Source organism: Heliconius melpomene, chromosome 20, assembly GCF_056956725.1.
Source record: "Heliconius melpomene rosina isolate 202511_hmr_F chromosome 20, ASM5695672v1, whole genome shotgun sequence".
In the NCBI taxonomy this organism is placed as follows: domain Eukaryota; kingdom Metazoa; phylum Arthropoda; class Insecta; order Lepidoptera; family Nymphalidae; genus Heliconius; species Heliconius melpomene.
Genome location: NC_140408.1, coordinates 7,269,030 through 7,288,193, shown reverse-complemented (window position 1 = coordinate 7,288,193; position 19,164 = coordinate 7,269,030). Strand labels below are relative to the sequence as shown.

General features: G+C 33.5%; 1 protein-coding gene across 6 annotated transcripts in view; it reads right to left on the bottom strand.

Moving 5' to 3' along the window:
* The window catches only part of Rbp6 (RNA-binding protein 6), a 412,235-nt gene that overhangs the window by 133,067 nt on the left and 260,004 nt on the right, over positions 1–19,164 (bottom strand). For all 6 annotated transcript variants that reach the window (XM_085205323.1, XM_085205326.1, XM_085205321.1 and 3 more), the window contains exon 6: positions 6,504–6,596. In XM_085205323.1, coding sequence (XP_085061449.1) covers positions 6,504–6,596 — 93 coding nt within the window. The remainder of the gene's footprint in view (positions 1–6,503; positions 6,597–19,164) is intronic.

Sequence of the window (19,164 nt, the reverse complement as noted above, 5' to 3'; positions counted from 1 at the left end):
CAGCTTGGGAATTCATGTGGATATACCGAACTCTTATATTTATAAGAATATACGGTATATAAAGAAACGATGGAAGCGTAGTCTCGGCTACGTTGCTTTAGATCTTACTGATTGTAAGATATCGGGGCGCACCTGAATTATTCGACAGTTGGAATTGTCACTATATTTCCTTTGTGTTTATTGGGGGACGGAATAAAATCAAAACAAATTTATTATAAGCAAATGAACTAAATACACGAAAATATGAACTAAATAATTATTACTAAGCAAGAAATTTATGTGTGTATTGGGGAAGGCCTATGTCCAGCAGTGGACAAAATATGGCTGTTGATGATGATGATGATGATGATGAGAAATATATTTTGGACAACATTATATTATATTGATGTAGTAATAAAATAACATATTTAAAGGCAATAAAGTAAATAACAAGCATACTGAAGATGATAAATATTTATATTCGATGCAAATTCCTTTTCAATTGCCGTCACTGTATCGTTTAATCAACATTGCTACTTGATCGAACGCCTAATTATGTTTACTATGTCCTCGTTTCTTTTCCTTCTCTCATTTTGCTAAATTTCTGTTTCATTTTGAACTCGCAATAAACTTGAAGAATCTGCAAATCTTTTCCGTGCATTTTTACCCGTAGTCTATTAATTTCAGCGAATGTAAGACGTCGGATAAATTTTTACTTGCTGACTTTATTATGCGGCTTATTCATAATCATTTTCTCGTAGCATTTTGTTTTCGTTTAGTCTTTCATTTGTGTTTAAATTATGATTTAATTATCGTGTGTTTATATGAGTTTTACAGAATTTTAATATTGCCACTTTAATTAAAATGAAAGAACTTAATTTTATCACTGTTTTAAAGCAATAACATTGTTTCACATGCTTAATTTCAATGCTCTAGACGACTAATATAGCGATAATTACTAAAACTCTCGTAAACAAGGCGGGTATAAATTTCTGTTCATTATAAATACCCTAACTTAAATCTTTACGAGGTAAACTTGTCCTCATAGGGGCCACGCACGATCCATTAATTACTAGCACAGTGCCGTATGAGACGTCGACGTTAACCCCACAGCCCCTTGTTCCCATCACCCCACCCCCTCTCTCTTATCAATAACGAAAAATGATATTTAACAACGAAATTAAAAAATACGTCATAGAGTAAATGAATTAGCATACTTAATTGTCTTTTGAAATGAGAATAAAAAATCGAGGGTCTCTCCATAAATCCAAGCGTAAATTTCACGAGGCAATCAGAATTTAGGAATATTTAAACAGGCCGTGCCACATGCAAAGTTATGTTTTAAACTGAAAGTTAGCAAGAAATAAAAGTTATAGATGAGGGATGAGAACATTTAAATATTCTAATTAATGCTCAAGAGACGGAAAGGAAGCAAAATAATTAGCTGGCCGCAAAATCTTTAGAATCTTATAAAGTCGAAAGACTCATAGTAAGCATTCGCACACGCGTGAAACGAGCCCCATTCGATTCGGAAGACGTTTTGAATGAGACGGGGTTCTGTTGTGAATTGATTCAAATACCTACGTTGATTTTCTCGTTTCAGAGCCAATCCCCTCGAATAAAGTTAAGATGGAAATAAATTAAACGTAATAAATATCATTTTTAATAATAAAAATGTTCTTCATTCGTTTTCTTAGTAAGCAATACGTAAATTTTTTGTACGATTACATAGACTTAGTGTACTAAAAGAAATCTTTCATATATTCCCAACTTATATAGTACCGCACTGCACCATTATTGTAATGATGAATCGTCGAAATATTTTGAAATATTTAATTTATAATACAAAGAGAATATTATTACAACTGAATTCGATACAGATAAAACACAATTTTCAACTATTTTTAAATGATCAGCTTATATCGTCTCATCGATTCCATTGTAACAGGATTAACTACTTGGAGCGGATACGTGTTTATAGAATATCAATTGACTTTGTTTTTATTGGAACGTTTCAAAAGATTTTTGGAGAAAATTAATAAAATACAGCTTCATTTTATATATTTCATGAGAAAATGTCTTTTATCTTTTGACGTGATTGTATGTATTTTATCGCTGGGAAATATTGTAGTTACGTTTACTTTGTGACTTGTAAATAATTCAATATTATTTTAGGTCAAATAAGATTATATTATATATTTTTACATGTGTTTTTATATGTATACATGAATATATTGATCGAATCCTTATTTATTTCTCTAAAACTTTTCCTGAATCTGCAAAAATATACAATAGAATTTTATTACATTTTCTTATTTACGTGTACCACGCAGCGAGATGTAGCCTTAAGCATCGACAATTACGAGGACAGTACTAGACGGCTAATACAAATCGCTCGCCTGAGGTTACGTTTTTCTGAAACACCCCAGTATTATTAGAGAAACTATCAAATCCTTTTATTTATTTTTATGGCATACGAAAAAAGACCTTATTACGTTTAAATTAATTGGTAGATTTCTCTAAATGTTATAAATGCTACCCTCAAATAGATTTAACAGTTGCATTTATACACAAAATACCTAATATAAATGATTCGACATTTATTCGAGAAGTATATGTTTTAATATCAATCTTTTATATTCAAATTTCTATCACAAAGTTAAAATGTTTTCTTAGAAGTTTGCTCTAAGTGGGCACTTAATAAAAAGTTATTTCTTTAAATAAAATATAAAGAAGTTTTCACAAATGAAATGGAAAAAGCAGTGCTTCTTGAGTGGTACTTATGTGGCCCTGTAAAATGCTTCGAGAGCGTAATTAGTTCGCCATTAGTTTAATATATTGGCACTCCAGCGCTGCTCGTACAATACTAAAGCAAACAAAAAGTGAACTCTTAATTTGAGTACTACGATTATTATAAAATACTTAACAGAAAAAGATACAACATTTATTATTTGCAATTTATTTATGAAAAAACTTATATTTTCCAACATACAGTACATAGAGAAAAATGTAGAACATTAAAAATTTCGAAGCACAGCCAAATGATGCGAGTGCTTAGCACCGTTCGATGAGCCGTCACCGCATAACCAAATTAGAGCAATGTAAGTCAGGAAATTGGAAACGCTATCGGGCACCCGATGCGCTGAACGGCTCCGCTGGTATTTTAGACATCCACCGTTTCGGCAGCCCTAGCTTTAATGTCAGAACAATGCACGAATCTGGACAGGCAGATCCGAACGGGCCGAAGATAAACGACAATCGTGGATGCTTGTAACAACTGATTGATATACGGCCTCTGATGATACCGTATCTATAGTCTGGTTAAGCCGAATTCCGGACCCGCCTCCGTTACAGTTCGAGTGCTGCTGACAGTAAGCGATGTTTAGTTACTGATGCTGGCGTTAGAGTTTTGCTATTGCCAGCAAATTGTTAGTCTGACGTTAATGGATCGCATCAGGTAGCTATTATGTAATCTTCATGCTGTATAAAGCAGAAAGTTCATACTTGATTGCGTTATATAGAATATGTCTATCGTGCAAGTTAGATAGGATTTTGTTGGGTAATTATAGGAAAATGCTTTTTTTTGTATATTTTACACTATATTACAGAAAAAAGAACGAAGTTTATATGAACAATTTACATATAAATGATATTAAAATAGATTTTCGTCAAAATTCAACTGCATCTTCAGCGTTAAGATAATAGCAAGTAATCGAAGAACTTGCGACGGCAGCACACGTCTTGCGTACTAGTTGGTAAGAGCGGGAACGGTCAGAGTTTAGGTTCGCTGGACGGGTGAAACAATAGCGAATCAAGCATGCCACGGAACTTTCTCAAAGACACCCTCTTATGCGTGTGCCGCTAAGCGAACACCCGCTCACTAACTTTATATTGGTTGCGAAACTTCATCGTTAGCCTCGACCGTTGATTCCGTAACATATAAGCATAGTACGCACATCAAAATATATTATAATTATATATTATTTTATAAAATTTGGAAATGCTTAAAGTAAGTAATTCTAATAAGAAAAGTAATCTTATAAAAAGATAACTAAATATAATTGTGGCGAATAAAGTGATTAATGTTTTTCCGTCATTTGTAAACCCAAAAATAATACTCGTAAAGAAAGAAAGTTTTCTTGTTCTTAAACATTTCAGGAAAAATGTTTGTAAATAAAATTGTCCGCTTAACATTAAATATAAGATCGCCTTAGCGAAGCAGATAGACAGTCAAGGCGACATACATTTTCATGGAAGACAGAAAAAATAAAATATTAGCAATTCGTGGCGAAACTGAGAGTCAACTGTGCGTTGTCGAGTCTTAGCGGACGTGAGGTCCGCGACTGAAACGCCGTAAGTTATCTCGACGATGCTTGATAATATCACTTTCTGTTCGAGTTTTAGGAATTAACTTCGAAAACAACAACTCCCTAATCGGTGTAGGCTTTTGAGATTACACCGGTCGTTCGGCTAATTAATTTTTAAGTCGGCATCTTGATGCTGGCACCCGACTTTCGACTTTCGAGTGAATTTGACTACGATTTACATATTAATGTTCTGCACACAAATATCTCTGTAATTGATGTTTTCATATTCTAGAGTTATATACAATGAAAAATGAAAAATCTTTTTTACTTTAAACCATTCATCAATCACCACAAAAAAAAAATACAGAAAAATAATGTAATTATAAGTAATATTTATAAGTATTTAGACGTTAAACACTAACAATATCCATCTTATTTGTATTTACATCTAGATCATGAAAACAAATATCACGAAAGTGCCTAGAGAACTGGAGCTCACGTACAGATTTATTCATGTGACAGAGACCGTTGTGTCGTGACGAACAAAATTTGCGCCGACCGTTCGAGCTATAAATCTGACGTTTCCTAAATCCTTGAAAGGGCACTGTTGAACAGCTTTCATCAGAAAATTCTCCATTATTTGAAGGAAATCGTTACCGGGGTTGAACCTCCCCCTCGGCCCCGACCGGCGGGTTTTCATTTACGACGACGTTGCGTGCACGCGTCCCCGCGGCCTTTACTTCAGGTGGGTGTAGTCATTGTATTCAGTATTTAAGTGGCTCATTTGATATTCTGAGACAGTTTGCATTCGAAAAGCTCGCACGTAGGGAGATTCGGGATGGCATCGAGACGTTGAAGTCACGCACACAGCGCTACCGATACTTGCTTGCGTACAGGGTGTGGCCACCCACCATTCCCGATCGTGGACTAATATTAGTGGTCGTAAACGGTATCGTGGGCCGCACGCACACGGCCGCACCGTGGATTACACCGAGTTTGCGCAATGTTTATCCACAAATACACTAATGAAGGTACCTACAAAAGCGACTAGATTGTTAATTAAACTTGCTCAAAATGCGACACCCTTACGAAATGATGTCGACTCGAGAGCACAGTGCACGGCTTGAATGTTATTGAATTAATTTGTACTCAGAATTCTCGGTGTACGCTCTAAGTAGATTCAATAATGGCCTTCATTTATTTATCTTAGTTGGGTATACGTTTTAGGCTTTTATGGGATGTTACGCGCCCTGATTATCCTATCGGCTGTGGTAATTTGATATCTTATACTAAATGTTTATGTATATTTAATGCTCTGTAGAGCCTCGATGCCTCTCAATACTATGAATTCTTAATAGGTTCAAGTAAATTATACCTCTAATTTTGTAAACGAACAAATAATATATAACGTTAGAATTGTTTTTATTTGAATAAATTTAACAACGAAGAAAAAAAATCTTAATAAGACCGGGTCTCTATTTGAAATAACAATAGACCGTCGCGGTTAACCAATGTAACATAGACGAAAAGTAATTCAAAAGACGCCATCATTAGGCCGCCAAGCAAAAGGAATAACCATTCCCTTAATCATTATTCTTAAAGACTGTTCATTAAATTCGTTTTATCTCTCCCGGGATATTTCCTCCACTCGGCATCAATCACATTCACTCCGAAAAACTCGTTGGCTTTATTCTAAACTCTCATAATAGGTAATGAAGGTTCCGATCGTCGCGGGCGGCTGGCTCGGCCCGATTACTTTGAGAGCTGGCACAATGACTGCCGCCTGTAGCCAATGTTGGGTTCTGAAAAGTTCCTTAGTCAATCCATGCTAGATACGGAGCTAATTACGGCGAAACTTTTGTAGATAGACACCTGCTCGTCGCGAATACCAGACAAAGGCTTCAGTTATCGCAAGCTTACAGGCATGGGCGTCCTCCCATTTTAAATTAGGTATCCTTCAAATATTACCTATAAGAACTCTTCTTGTGTCATTCATTATCTTAATTGAACTAGACTACAAGTGAAAGTTAACGTGATTTTTATAGTGTTGTATTTATGACAGTAATACTCTAGTATGTTTATAAACTTTTTTGTTAAATATATATGTATAGTTATTTACAATATAATAGTTTAACCGAAGTTTAGCATATATTAACCTATTTGTAAAATTATAATTAAATCTAATTATATACTAAAAATATCAATAATAAAACTTACCGGTCCAAACTGTTCAAAGTAATTTTTTACATCTTCCAGCGTTGTGGGTGCTGATAGCCCTCCTACGAAGATTTTCTTCGTCCTGGTCACCATCTGAAAAAGTATTTTTTTTGTAAAAATTTTTTCTATAAATGTACTTAATTAGTTAAGCAACTCTATCGCAGTATTTGTAAATAGGTTCTAATGGCGTACTTCGAAACATTATTTTTTTTCGCAAAAACCCTGACCTGAACGTACTTTTTGACTATATATGAACCAAATCCAATAGCAAGGATTTGAACACGCAATGTATATTATATATTGGCGTATTTTTTATGGCACTACAGTTATTCGATCATTCAATAAGCTTTTTGTGAATATCGCTTCTGAATTTTATTACCGCTGCCAGTGACTGCACGTTTAGATAAATGCTGAATTAATTATTACTAATTAAATTTTAATGCTAATTATAAATTATTTTTGTTAGATAACGCGAAATATCAAATAAATAATTTTCATCCTATGAATGCACACTTGATATTGAAATAATAAATATCAAAAACTCTCACTCGCTTTGTTCTCGAATGAGCTTCGCAGTAAAAAACGCATAAGATATCCGGAACCGTCGAGATTTCAATTGTCTACCTCTAATAAAGTAATCGGGACGATGCACTGTAAAGATAAAAGCTCTCATTTTCTCGTTTACCCCATAACTCTCTATGTATAGCATTCGATGAATTATTGATTTGCACTTTTATTAAGTTGACGTTCTTTAACTACCTTTTCTTATATTTCTTATATTTACTCGTTTGTTTCTAGACGCGATGTAATATTGTACGAGTATGTACTACATGTGTATTAAATAAATTTAATAAGAGAACGACTGTTTTACTATATAGTTTTATAAATACATGGCTATTTTTTCCACCTGTTTACTGTCAACCGATCATGTCATGAGAACACATTATTATTGACTAAGACTTTAATAGATAAAAATAAAACCTTTTTTATTCATGATGTATATGCATGCAAAAAATATATAAAATATATATATTTTTTAAGTTTCACACAGTAGCAGGAGAGAGGGAACCTATAGTAAAAACAGATTCGACACATTCTCAATATCACGCTTTGTTTTGGTACTAGATCGAGGTAATAACTTATTGCCCTGAGTGAGAATCGAATCCGCAACTGTTGCTGATGACAGACTACAGAGGCTGCGCGGCCACAACGGCCCAATATTTTCAAAGTACGTTTATTATATTTGAAGCAGTAAATACATTTTAAAAGAGAATACAAAAACACGTAATGATTATTATTTTGATGTTCTATGGTGAACGTGTCTGAGTGGAAAATTCTTATCCACAAGCACCTATTGCCATTTAATTTACATTGAATATCTTATTTATTCAGTAATAACAGTGAAAGTACAAATACAGCTACTTTAGCTACTAAATTTTTTACATAATTTTTCTTTATACATTTAATATCGAACTTTTGGAGAATAAAAAAATTAAAATTATACAAAAATATATTTTAATTTAAGTCTGTTAATTTTTTTCAGCTTCACGTGTGTATTTTGCGTGTAGCAGGGTAAGCAGAGAGAGCCTAGTGCTAAAACACTTCACTCTCCATAATCCGCCGAATTCCGGAGGATTTGCACTTTGTGTTCCAACTTAACACCAGAGCGAAGATAATTATTAAATATTTTATTTCCTCGAATGATAATCGAACCCATAACCTATTGCGTTTACATGTTCGTGCCCCTGCGCCACAACTGACCTCACTTTAAATATTTCATACACATAAATTTGAAATAATACATATTTTGTACCCTACATCCATAAAACGTAGCAATCATCACAAGCTTGATTTACTCAATAAAAAGTAAACAACAAATTTTAAATTGGCTCAAATAAAAGCCAGCGCTGAGATGCCAATGTTGTACGGGAAATATAGCAGCAAATAAAAATTGAATAAGAGGCATTCATTAATGGGATTGTAAAGGGTGGCCTCCTGGGAGCGAGTGTCAGGTCCGCCGTTGGCCACGTCAGCCGAAACTGTTGGCAATTATCTTAAATGTGGACAACGCAGTTCATTCCACGGGGAAAATTATTATTCGCTGCATATTAAATTTTTGCTTCGTTCTAAATTGTGATCGGCCACCTATAATTACCTAGATTCATTTTAGCGACGTGCCGCTGAGAGATCGGCGATATTTTAATAATTTGTTCTCGTTGGGAATATTTTCTATTTAAAAGTGAAATATGATGAAAAATTGTTTAATGAAAAGATCATTTATACTCTAAATAAAAAGTAAAAATAAAGCACGTATCGTGCAAATAGGTTGCCTACTATCCTATTACTCGCATTTTTGATGTGAAAAATATAAAAAAAAAATAGTATAACCTGATTGCGGACGACAAACAGTGAGCCACAGGGATGGAACACACATCAATTACAGAGCACAGTGGCTGCCTGTGCCTTTGAAAGAGCGCAAGCTCGAAGTTGCCCAAACTCAATTCAGAACATGTCGTTGACAGAATGGTGTACGAGCTTTTTTTACACTCCTAACCCTACGACAGATATAAACCAGAAATAACTTTATCTACATATATGTACTATATATCTATTTCTATAGAGCATGATAAATCATCAACGATATTTTATTATAAAACAATTTATAAACATATTTTAAAGTAAACTTTTTAATTTAAGATATTTTATGATTTTTACTCTCGTAGAATATTATGATTACAATTTGGTTAAGAAATTAAATGAGGTACACAAACGTATTGTTAAGTGGACAAACAACGTTCACTCAGAGAGCAACATACAGTTTAAATTTAATTTATCATGAAGCGAAAATTTGAGCAAAATAGTCGTCGTTTGTAGCAATTAATTTAATGTACAAAGACACTAACTTTTATATGCTATACAAGCAATCTTTTATTTCCGTCTGCCAACGGATCTATGCCATTTGTTACAATACAACGACCGAAAGGAGGCAAATAGTGATTCTGGGGGCTTAAGCTTCAAGTTTCGTTGGTTCAGAGACGCGGGTAGGATGGAATAAGTACCTCCTAGGATGTGGAACTCGACGTCAGGCGACAGAAGATAGTAGCCGCGTTTCTAAATGGCGCACATTAACGGAACGTTATTACTCTTCCGCTTCACTAACACTTGCATGGTATTAATCTATCTCGATCTGTTGATCTGAGTCTCATTCTGTCGTGTCAAAATAATTCCTAGAGTATCTAAATGTGGCTCAGAGGAGCATTGTTATTTTCAGTTTGATATGTAACCGTACATGAATGGAACAGTGGACACACATCGTCGTATATTTGTGAATGATCGAATCAAAATTGAATAGTTCTGTGGCAATATTTATATTAAAATTTAATTTAACTTTATTTCTGCAGACATTTTCTGTAATATCTTATAAAATAAACACAAACAAATTAATATAAAAGAAAAAGAGAATGCATGTAAATGAACAAAGTTCTCAGTATTACTTCGTGAGCTGAATAAATAACGTCTGATCGATGTGTTAATGAGGATAAAGTTTAAAAGAATCTCATCCTGGTTGAAATGGATTATTTGGATGTAGAATTAAATTTTAGGTTGTTGATTATTTTTATAATAGTCATATAATCAATTAGGTAGAATACGAAAATTTCAAAGTCTAACGGAATTGAACTGAAGTTCTTACAGGATGGATTTTTTTGTATTTTTATAAATATGACATAATAAAGATGGAAATGTAAAGCAGTAATAAGTTTTGGCGAGAAAAATATGTATTCCAAGGCATACTATTTCAGAAATGCTTATACGTGCTCTCACGAAACAATGGGCGCATTTAGCGATCTAAAAAGAGAAATAGCTCAGTGCACTTGTCATCGAAAGCCATTCGAAACACATCGAAGTGACTCCATACACAGAAGGGTAGTATTCATATAGCACAGTATGTATAGCTACTTATTTCTTTTATGCAGCCACGCCTAGCGAGTGGTTGAAAGCAGTGCCTTGTCGCCTTCTCTCTTCTTAGTAAATGGAAAAAACTATACTTGCAAGCTCGCGCCATTGTTAAGATTGGCTACGACGGCTTTGTGTTAAAATATGGCGAGATATTGAAATTTTCTTACATTAAAATGAAAATTTCAAAAGATTATAACTAGCGGACAGTGGTGTACACGTGTTTTAGTGTTGTAATCATCAACCTTGAATAGAAAGAAATATACCTAAAAATGAAACATTTCTATTTTTTTTGTATTCCACACGTAATCAAATAAAACTTGATTTTATATTTGAAGTCAAATTATAAACCGAGGGGAGGTGAGGGGAGGGCGAAATAAAAAGTGAATAATGAATGCGGAGGCCGAATCCGGGACCGCGCGACCGTAGCAATTATTTTGTTTCGAGTACCATCAGCGTGGTTCGTTCTTTCAAATTTTCATACATTAAGCAAATGTCGAGAATGCGTAATTAGGGACAAAATGTTGTAAGCTATCGCAAGGTTGCTAAGAGCTCTTGTTCGGGCTTTGAAGCCATGGACAATCGGATATACTCGTACTTGTACTTACGACCTTCGCCTTTTAAAATGTAACAACAATCATTTACAATACTCTTGAAATAATTACTAAAGCCAGTAATTTCAAAATGTCACATTTTATTAAATTTGATTTGATTTGAAGCCACAATTGGGTCACTAGTAAACTAAATATGACATAGTACTCACTTTCGTTATATTTATATTTTCATATTCATATTTATTAAAATATTTTCAATGGCGGTGGTATCAATTATTTCTACATGTATTATAAAATACAGTTATTATTTCATATATTCTATGCCTGAGAATACCAACATATGTTATACTTTGCCTACTTTCTTTTATCTATAAATAAAGACGCACTTGAGAATTATTTTTAAATATAAACATTGACTGTAAATTATTATGAATATATGTAGATATATTAATATATCTAATTTCAAAATATTAATCCACCTTTTTATATAATTTTTACGGAAGTTACAGAAGTAGAGATTGAATTTTGATCAGTAGGTTTTAGGAAAATATTGTTATTTAATACGACCAGACGCGTAGGTGGACAAAGATGTGACTGTAAGCGTGACAGGTTATAGGTTCTATTCCCACTCGATTAACATTAGGTTACATCTGCAATTGAATCAATATTAACAATTATTGTTTATACATGAAAATATCTAAAATACTTAGCTCAAATTATTTCAGTACAGCGTTTTCAAAATTTGAATAAAAATTGTCAGAATAGCGTATTGAAAGCGCACCCTAATTGGCAGGCAACGCGGGTGCGCTACCCAAGGGAGTGCGGTTCTGATTCTACTGACTCCGAATTTTTTGATTACAAATTTACATTCTTAAACTCTTTTAGGCGTAAATTAGCTATTTCTTATATTTATATTTAGTTTTATTTGAAGAAAAATAGTAGTGATAAGGATACTTAGTATGTAAACATTTTTAATATGTTAGTAATAATAGTATTTTCATATTGTTTTTATTATATAGTTTTTATTAGTTAATATATATTAATTTATATAGTTATTTTCAAAAGGAAACAATAAAAAGTTAATTTAATACAATTACAAAAATCATGATTTTTTAATTATCCTATATTATATATAGGTAATAAAGCACATATATTTAAAACCACAAAGATCATTTGTAATTAGAGAATTTTCCCCCTACTTCGTTTGGTTATGACAATAATTTAAAAACTAAGCAATTTATTAAACATCCGTCTGGCATTCCTCTCACCATCCAACCCGCTGCACCCTGGGGTGACTGTTTGAGTGCGTTTTACTTAAATCATGTCTCGACTCCCTGATGTTATATTGAATTAAAATATATGAATATGCATTTGCATTTTAAACAACAATATTAAAAATATTAGTTAATTACGGGAATTGTTCATGTACTAATTAGTTTCACGTTCAAAGAATATGTTAATATGTAGTAGAGATGGTTTGTATAGTTTTATAGCAGTTTTTTTTAAATATTTGATGACTTCATTTTATAATTTGGTAAATAATAATTTTGTAAATGTATCTATATTTTGGATCCGATATTTTTCTTAGGTTTGATTCTTTAATTATACTTTTATTTATTTATAGGTAGGTACTTGTATATTATTTATACTATAGTTTCATGATGCCAGGAAAAACAAAAATCTTAGTATTGTCACACAAATTTCTCCATGAACGATTGCGGCCCAACTATATGTATATATTTGTTGTCAGCGTATTCTTTTCAAATCCCCATTGAGAAAACACATAGATACAAAGTAAGACAATGTAAAGTGAATCGTCTCACGTATAACTAACAGTAATATTTCGTATGACACTTGTAGCGTGGGTTGAGCATTTTCTCAACATCGGTCGATAGTGTTGACGAACAAAATAAGCTCCCCCCCAGGCGGGAGTGCGGTGTCAAGAGGCTATAGGATTAAACTTAAACTGGGTTTGCCCGCAGTTTAATTATACAAAAGGTATGTACTCGCGCACCACTTGCCAAAATGTGCCGTTTCTCTGACACATAAGTTAGAAATTAGTTAATTACATCCTTTACACAAGTGAATGGTAAATAGAATTTCAAATTAGACATGTAGAAAGTGACACAGGGCGATAATAATACGTCTATTTAATATTTAATGTTTTGAAAAACACGCTTATGCCTAATTTAGATATGCTAGCTAAATCGCCTGAAGGATTATATCGGGATCGTATAATATTTTCGGGTCGTCAAGTTTGGCGATGGCGCATTGCAGAATGAAAGTTTTCACAATATAATTACTTACGTTAATATCCTGCATGGGTGCGTTACCCGCGCTGTATCGTCGCCTGTGATCGTCAGAGATGTAGTAAATTTTTCGCTCCATGAAAAAGTTTTACACTTTTATAGCAAGGGACGACCGGAGTCAATAAATTTTAAGCGTTCTTCAGCAACGAGCTTGCTGAATGAAATAGAACGTTATATTTCAAGATTACCGTATCGTAATCTTCTTTGAAATTTAATAATGGGGATCGTACGCAAAAGATTTTTTTTTTATTCTTTTCTTCTTTCATTAAACATTTTTCTCGTCATATGAGATTACACTGCTCGAGTATGTTATATGTAGGGAAATAAAATACAAATTATGTTACAATTTTATCTTGATATTGAATATTATTTAGTAATTTATATTTAATACAAGTAAATGTAAATATTAAAGCTAGGCAACAGCTAGATGTATTCGTAATTTAATAGTGTTTAGTGAACGAGCTAGCGACGACGACAGTTCTCGTCTGATGACGCATCAACCCTTACCCTTCGGATATATTTGACGCATGATTTACTCGTTATAAAGCTGTGCGTTCAATAAATGTAAGTTTGCACAACAGCCACTGATCTCAAATTTTACACGATTACTACAAGTGTTAGCTATTTTCATTATTTGCTAATTTATCTTTCTCTCTCTTTTGCTGGTTTCCACAATATATAACTTTATTATTACAAATATTTATTATTTATTTATTAGACAAGGCTATACTGAAATATATCAGTGCATATCAACTATATTATAGATTGATATGTTCAATTAACAATACATAATATGTATATAGCTATAATCATATAAATAATAAACTTAACGAGTTCTGCCACTCAACACGAAAAGCCTCCAGAATTCAGCAGAAAGTGGAGAACGGAGTGACTTAACACGAGGTTCCCTCTGATTACCCTGATGTGTGCGTGATACAGCGTGAAGCTGATAAATAAAAAAAAAAACTTAACTTCCTACCTGTGTACTAGAATTTTCCAGCAATTCTTTTCACTCATCTTATCCTTTATTACAATAATATTTAATTAAAATTATTTTCTTTAGTAATTGCATTTTCAAATTAATTAAACGTAGTAGTAAAAGGATGGTGGCAGACAGAAACGAGTTTTATAAGTGGTGAGACGTAAAACTAGTTAAGCGAAGTACTTGAGACGCATTGTCAACCATTAAACAATGCCGTGAAGCACTATACTTCTAAATTATTACACATATATTGTTAAAATTAGTGCTTTCGTATAAAATAATAATAATGTCACGAGCCTTACCAAATTGTTTTCAAATTTGCACAGTTAAAAAAAAACTACGACTTGATTATTTAAATAAAAAAATGTAAAAACATTTCATATTCAATAAACCCGCAGCTAGTGCCAAATTGACGCTTAAGGTGTGTTGCAGTTAATTGTAATAACCTTCTGTCGAGAGGGGGTCGTGGGGGTGGGGGTGGCTGTGCACTGCGCAGGCGCATCGGACCGGGCACTCGAGCACGCGCCGCTCGTCGAGCGCTCTCACCGGCCACTCGGCACCCGCCGCGTCGAATTGAAAAGATACCTACGCCGACACCGTGCTGAATATTCGCTCACGTATCAAAACTGGAAAATGCAAATCTATGCAGTGCAGTCGTCTAGTGCTTAGCGGGGCCTCGCCGCGCTTCCTCAAATGCAATATCACTGGAATTATCATACGCAAGTACTCAGTGGAGCTGCCGACGCTGTTCAATATTATATCCACCTACATTGCCATTAATCTATATATTATTTATATAAAATCGAAAGGTCACTCACTCATCACGAAATCTCAGAAACTACATGTGCTAGGAATCTCAAATTTTGCATAGGAGTTACTTATAGGACGTAGGTGCTCGCTAAGACGGGAATTTGCAATATTCGATTTCTAAGGGGTTGTATTTGGGGTCGAAAGTTTGTATGAAACTTCGTTACTACAAATGCTAGAAGTCTCAAAATTTTCATAGACGTCACTAGGACGGTAGTCATGGAGACAGAAATTGATAATAACATACTTCACGCGGGTGAAACCGCGAGCGGGCCGCTAGTATTATATAAAACAAGAGATTTGCTTAAATATTTTGATTTCTATATTACAGTTGTTATAATTTCATTTATGTTAAACATTATATTAAATTAAATTATAATACAAAATGTAAGTACATCTTACAATACCAAAAGTAACATAAAATTTTGGCTAAATTCGACTCAGCCTGGCTCGTATCTAATTTGGCAAATGGGTACAATCAAATTACAATGTCCATTTAGTTGGGCTAATAGTATCTCGGATACGTTAATAGAAAACACAAACGAATGTGGACGTTACACACAGACGGGGCCCGGGGTCGCAGGACGTCGCGGTCAGTATAAATAAATACATAGAAACACGCGCGTGTACTGCGCCCCGATTTATAACGCGGACAAGTAACATTGAAATGGATTTACAGCTGCAGAACTGCTTGTCTTTGATGAGGGTCTATTTCGAGATGCGGGCCGAGCGCACCGAAACATTCCGATATTCAAACCGATATATCATTATTACGTACGAATCCAAATCGATTCCGTGTTATAAAATTTATTACGCACTCGTCTCTTCTACGTTTCTTATATGAAAATAGGTGTTTGGGCAACATTCTCGATAGTCGATAATGTTTGATGTCACGTTATAAATAAAATCGCTCGTAAATTGACACGCATAAATCTTTGACGCTTCTAATTTGTCGACGGACACGTCGGTAGACACTAGGAATAAACTCCTGACGTTCTCGGAAATTATGATTAAAATTTTAATGAGATTAATAAGGAATCAGCGTAGTGCCGGAGAGATTTTCAACATCCTCTGCACTCAGCTAAACTGAAAGTAGCGTTTAAAATAGTCTTAGGGCAATATATTTAGATAAGTGTTCCGTGTGTAAGTCAGTTCCAAAAAGCGTTGGTATTTATTCAACAGCATAAAGCCTAAAAGCCACCGGAGTAATGTTTCGGTTTGTACGGTTTGTCGCAGATTAAGGTTTCGTGTAATCCATTGTAAGCAACGAGTAGTCCACGGTATCTTTTTAGCGAAGCTACTCAGTGTGCAAGTCTTATCCTGCATACGTGGTACGCCGCCTTAGAAGGACCGACCAGCTTTCAGCTTTAAGATATTTCTTTTACGTCTTAATGCGTCGAAAGATACATCTATTGCTCTAAAAGTTAAGTAAGCCAATATACTTCAGTGTATTAAATATAAAAATATATTTTTATTTATTTTACTGAAAGCTAACATTACAAATGAATATTATTTCCTAAAATTTTCAGTTTAAATTCATATCTTAACATAATCCTATGGCATGGACATTGCATTATAACAGCTCTAATACTCACATACTACGATTTGAATTTGGTAATAATACTTGAATACGGTAAGCCAAAAACAATTTATAGCGTTGTGTAATTAGCATTTATAGTGTAGTGGCTTTATAAACGAGCGGATAGCATAGTTCGAGATATTCGGTCTAATCTCCATTTTAAGAACGGGCGTATCCTCGAGCCTAGGAGATTACGGAACTTGCGTGACACTAATTAAGTCAGAATTAGGGACAATCCTGTATCAAGAATCGCGCCGGCAGTTATAAATGAAAGGGTTTACGCATGTTTACTATTAAAATAGATTGTATAAAAATAACTTCCTCTTACGTACAACGTAGATTGAACGTCTTATCTTTGAGTTACGCGCTACGTGTTTTTATAACCATTAAATTTGTGTTTATAGTTTGTTCGTTATGTTGTTTTTGTTTGTTTGTTTGTTTGCTTAACGTGTTCCTATGCATTTTCTATTTTAGAGAAAGTACGTTAAATGTTTTATATATTACTCTTTATACGTAATAAATTTATTTACTAAGAGAAAATAATTATACATTCCATATTTATATTGATTTATATACGTAATGACGTCCGCAACTATATATAAGTAAATACAAAGAAATATTATTATTATACTATTTATATCTCAAACAAAATAAATAATTTATTATAATAGTTTTACTATTACAATTTAGTTATTACGCTAAAACATTTATTTAATAGTAAAATTTTCAAATTGAATCAATTATATAGTCGCTTAATCGCTTAGATGACATGATAATAGGGCGTTATATACAGCTGAATAATTCATGTATAAATACAACTGCATCCCTAAAATAAGCTAATAAGCCTTATTGGATGTAATATATTTTTAGTATATATTATAATACTACTAGAAAATTAATAACTTTCATTCAATTTACATTGGTTAATTACTTTTACTGAATATGTTGTCAATATGATATTTCTGTAATCCTTTCGAGGAGCGTAAGTCTAACAAATCCTACTTAGTAGGAACTTTCACTAAAGTAGATACTCGCTTTTGATGGCTGCCATATTGAAGAGCTAAAAGGAGTTTATTCAAACTTTTCCTCTTATTAACTTGCCTATTAACAGTTTTCCTACGTTAATGTTGACAACCATTCATTTGAGTAGTATATAGCATCCCATTGGTTGGAAAAATAGAATAGAATCTTTTAGAGTTTAGATTGCTCGAACGTTCTCGTAGTATAGGTCGGACTATCCGATGTAAGCTGTGCGCCTAATCCCGGGCTGGGCTGGCGGCGGTTAGGCCCACTACGTAAATTTGTGTAATTTCGAATCTAGGCCAAGTGCCAAGGGATCTGCTTCGCGGCAATAGTGATTGATATGACGCTATAACGAACCTCGTCCCTCTTCCCCGGCCCTGTCACTCGCCCGGACTGCTCAATGCATTTGTAATAGCCAACCGGAGCTATATTATAAGAGGGTATACCAATATTCGATCTATATTATAATTTTGACTGTAAGACCTCATATTGCATTATATTACATAACGTTGTTTAAATTATATACATTATACATACATTTTTACCCTTGCAACTCTTCCGAAAGAGTATCGAATGCTGAATAGTTTATCAATTTGTCAATTGTATGTCATATTTAACGCAAAAAAAAGAAACGAAATAAGCTACATATTTTATTCATGAAATTAAACTATAAAATTCCTTCTTAGTTTGAAAACTGAAATTTCTGCAAATTTGTGAAACAAGAAATAATATAACTCTTCAAATCTTCGTCGGTCATAGAACTATGAGATACTGAATTTCAAATAACTACGTAAAATTCTGTGGTTGCTTTCCGTGCTCGCTCTGCAATTTATGCCATTAGCGCAACCTTTTCAGCGACATTGATATACCTTTTATTATTAAATAATAATATTTGATTTTATCTATGAAATGAAATAAGCTAAGTATATTATATTTAACGCAATTATTTTTTTTACAAAAACATTATTTTTTAGTGAATTCCATTATTAATTCATAGCACAGATGTAATCTGAAAATCTGGTACAAGATAAAATCGTAAAACAAATGTAGGCTACGATACCGGCAAAGCCGCCGTCAGTTTTGTAAATTACAATAAACTGTGGAGTAGTTCGTGGGTAGAATTCGTGATGCCTCTTCCTACCGCGACAATAGGCTTAGCTGGCCACACTGGTATTGCAAATGCGAGCTCTCGACATCCATTAAGGGTAACGTTTCACTGATATAGATCCCGTATAAGACATACTGTTATCTACTCTTGTTTCTATACTAACATTGTTTGGACTTACATTAATAGAAAGAAGTATATGTATAAAATAATAAAAAATTTAGCAACGCCAATACATGTTTATAAAAACGTCTAAGTATAGTTTTAGATGAAATGACGGAATAAAATATAATCGTAAAAATTATATTATATAGCATCAAAATAATGACTTTGATTTTCCGATATTGA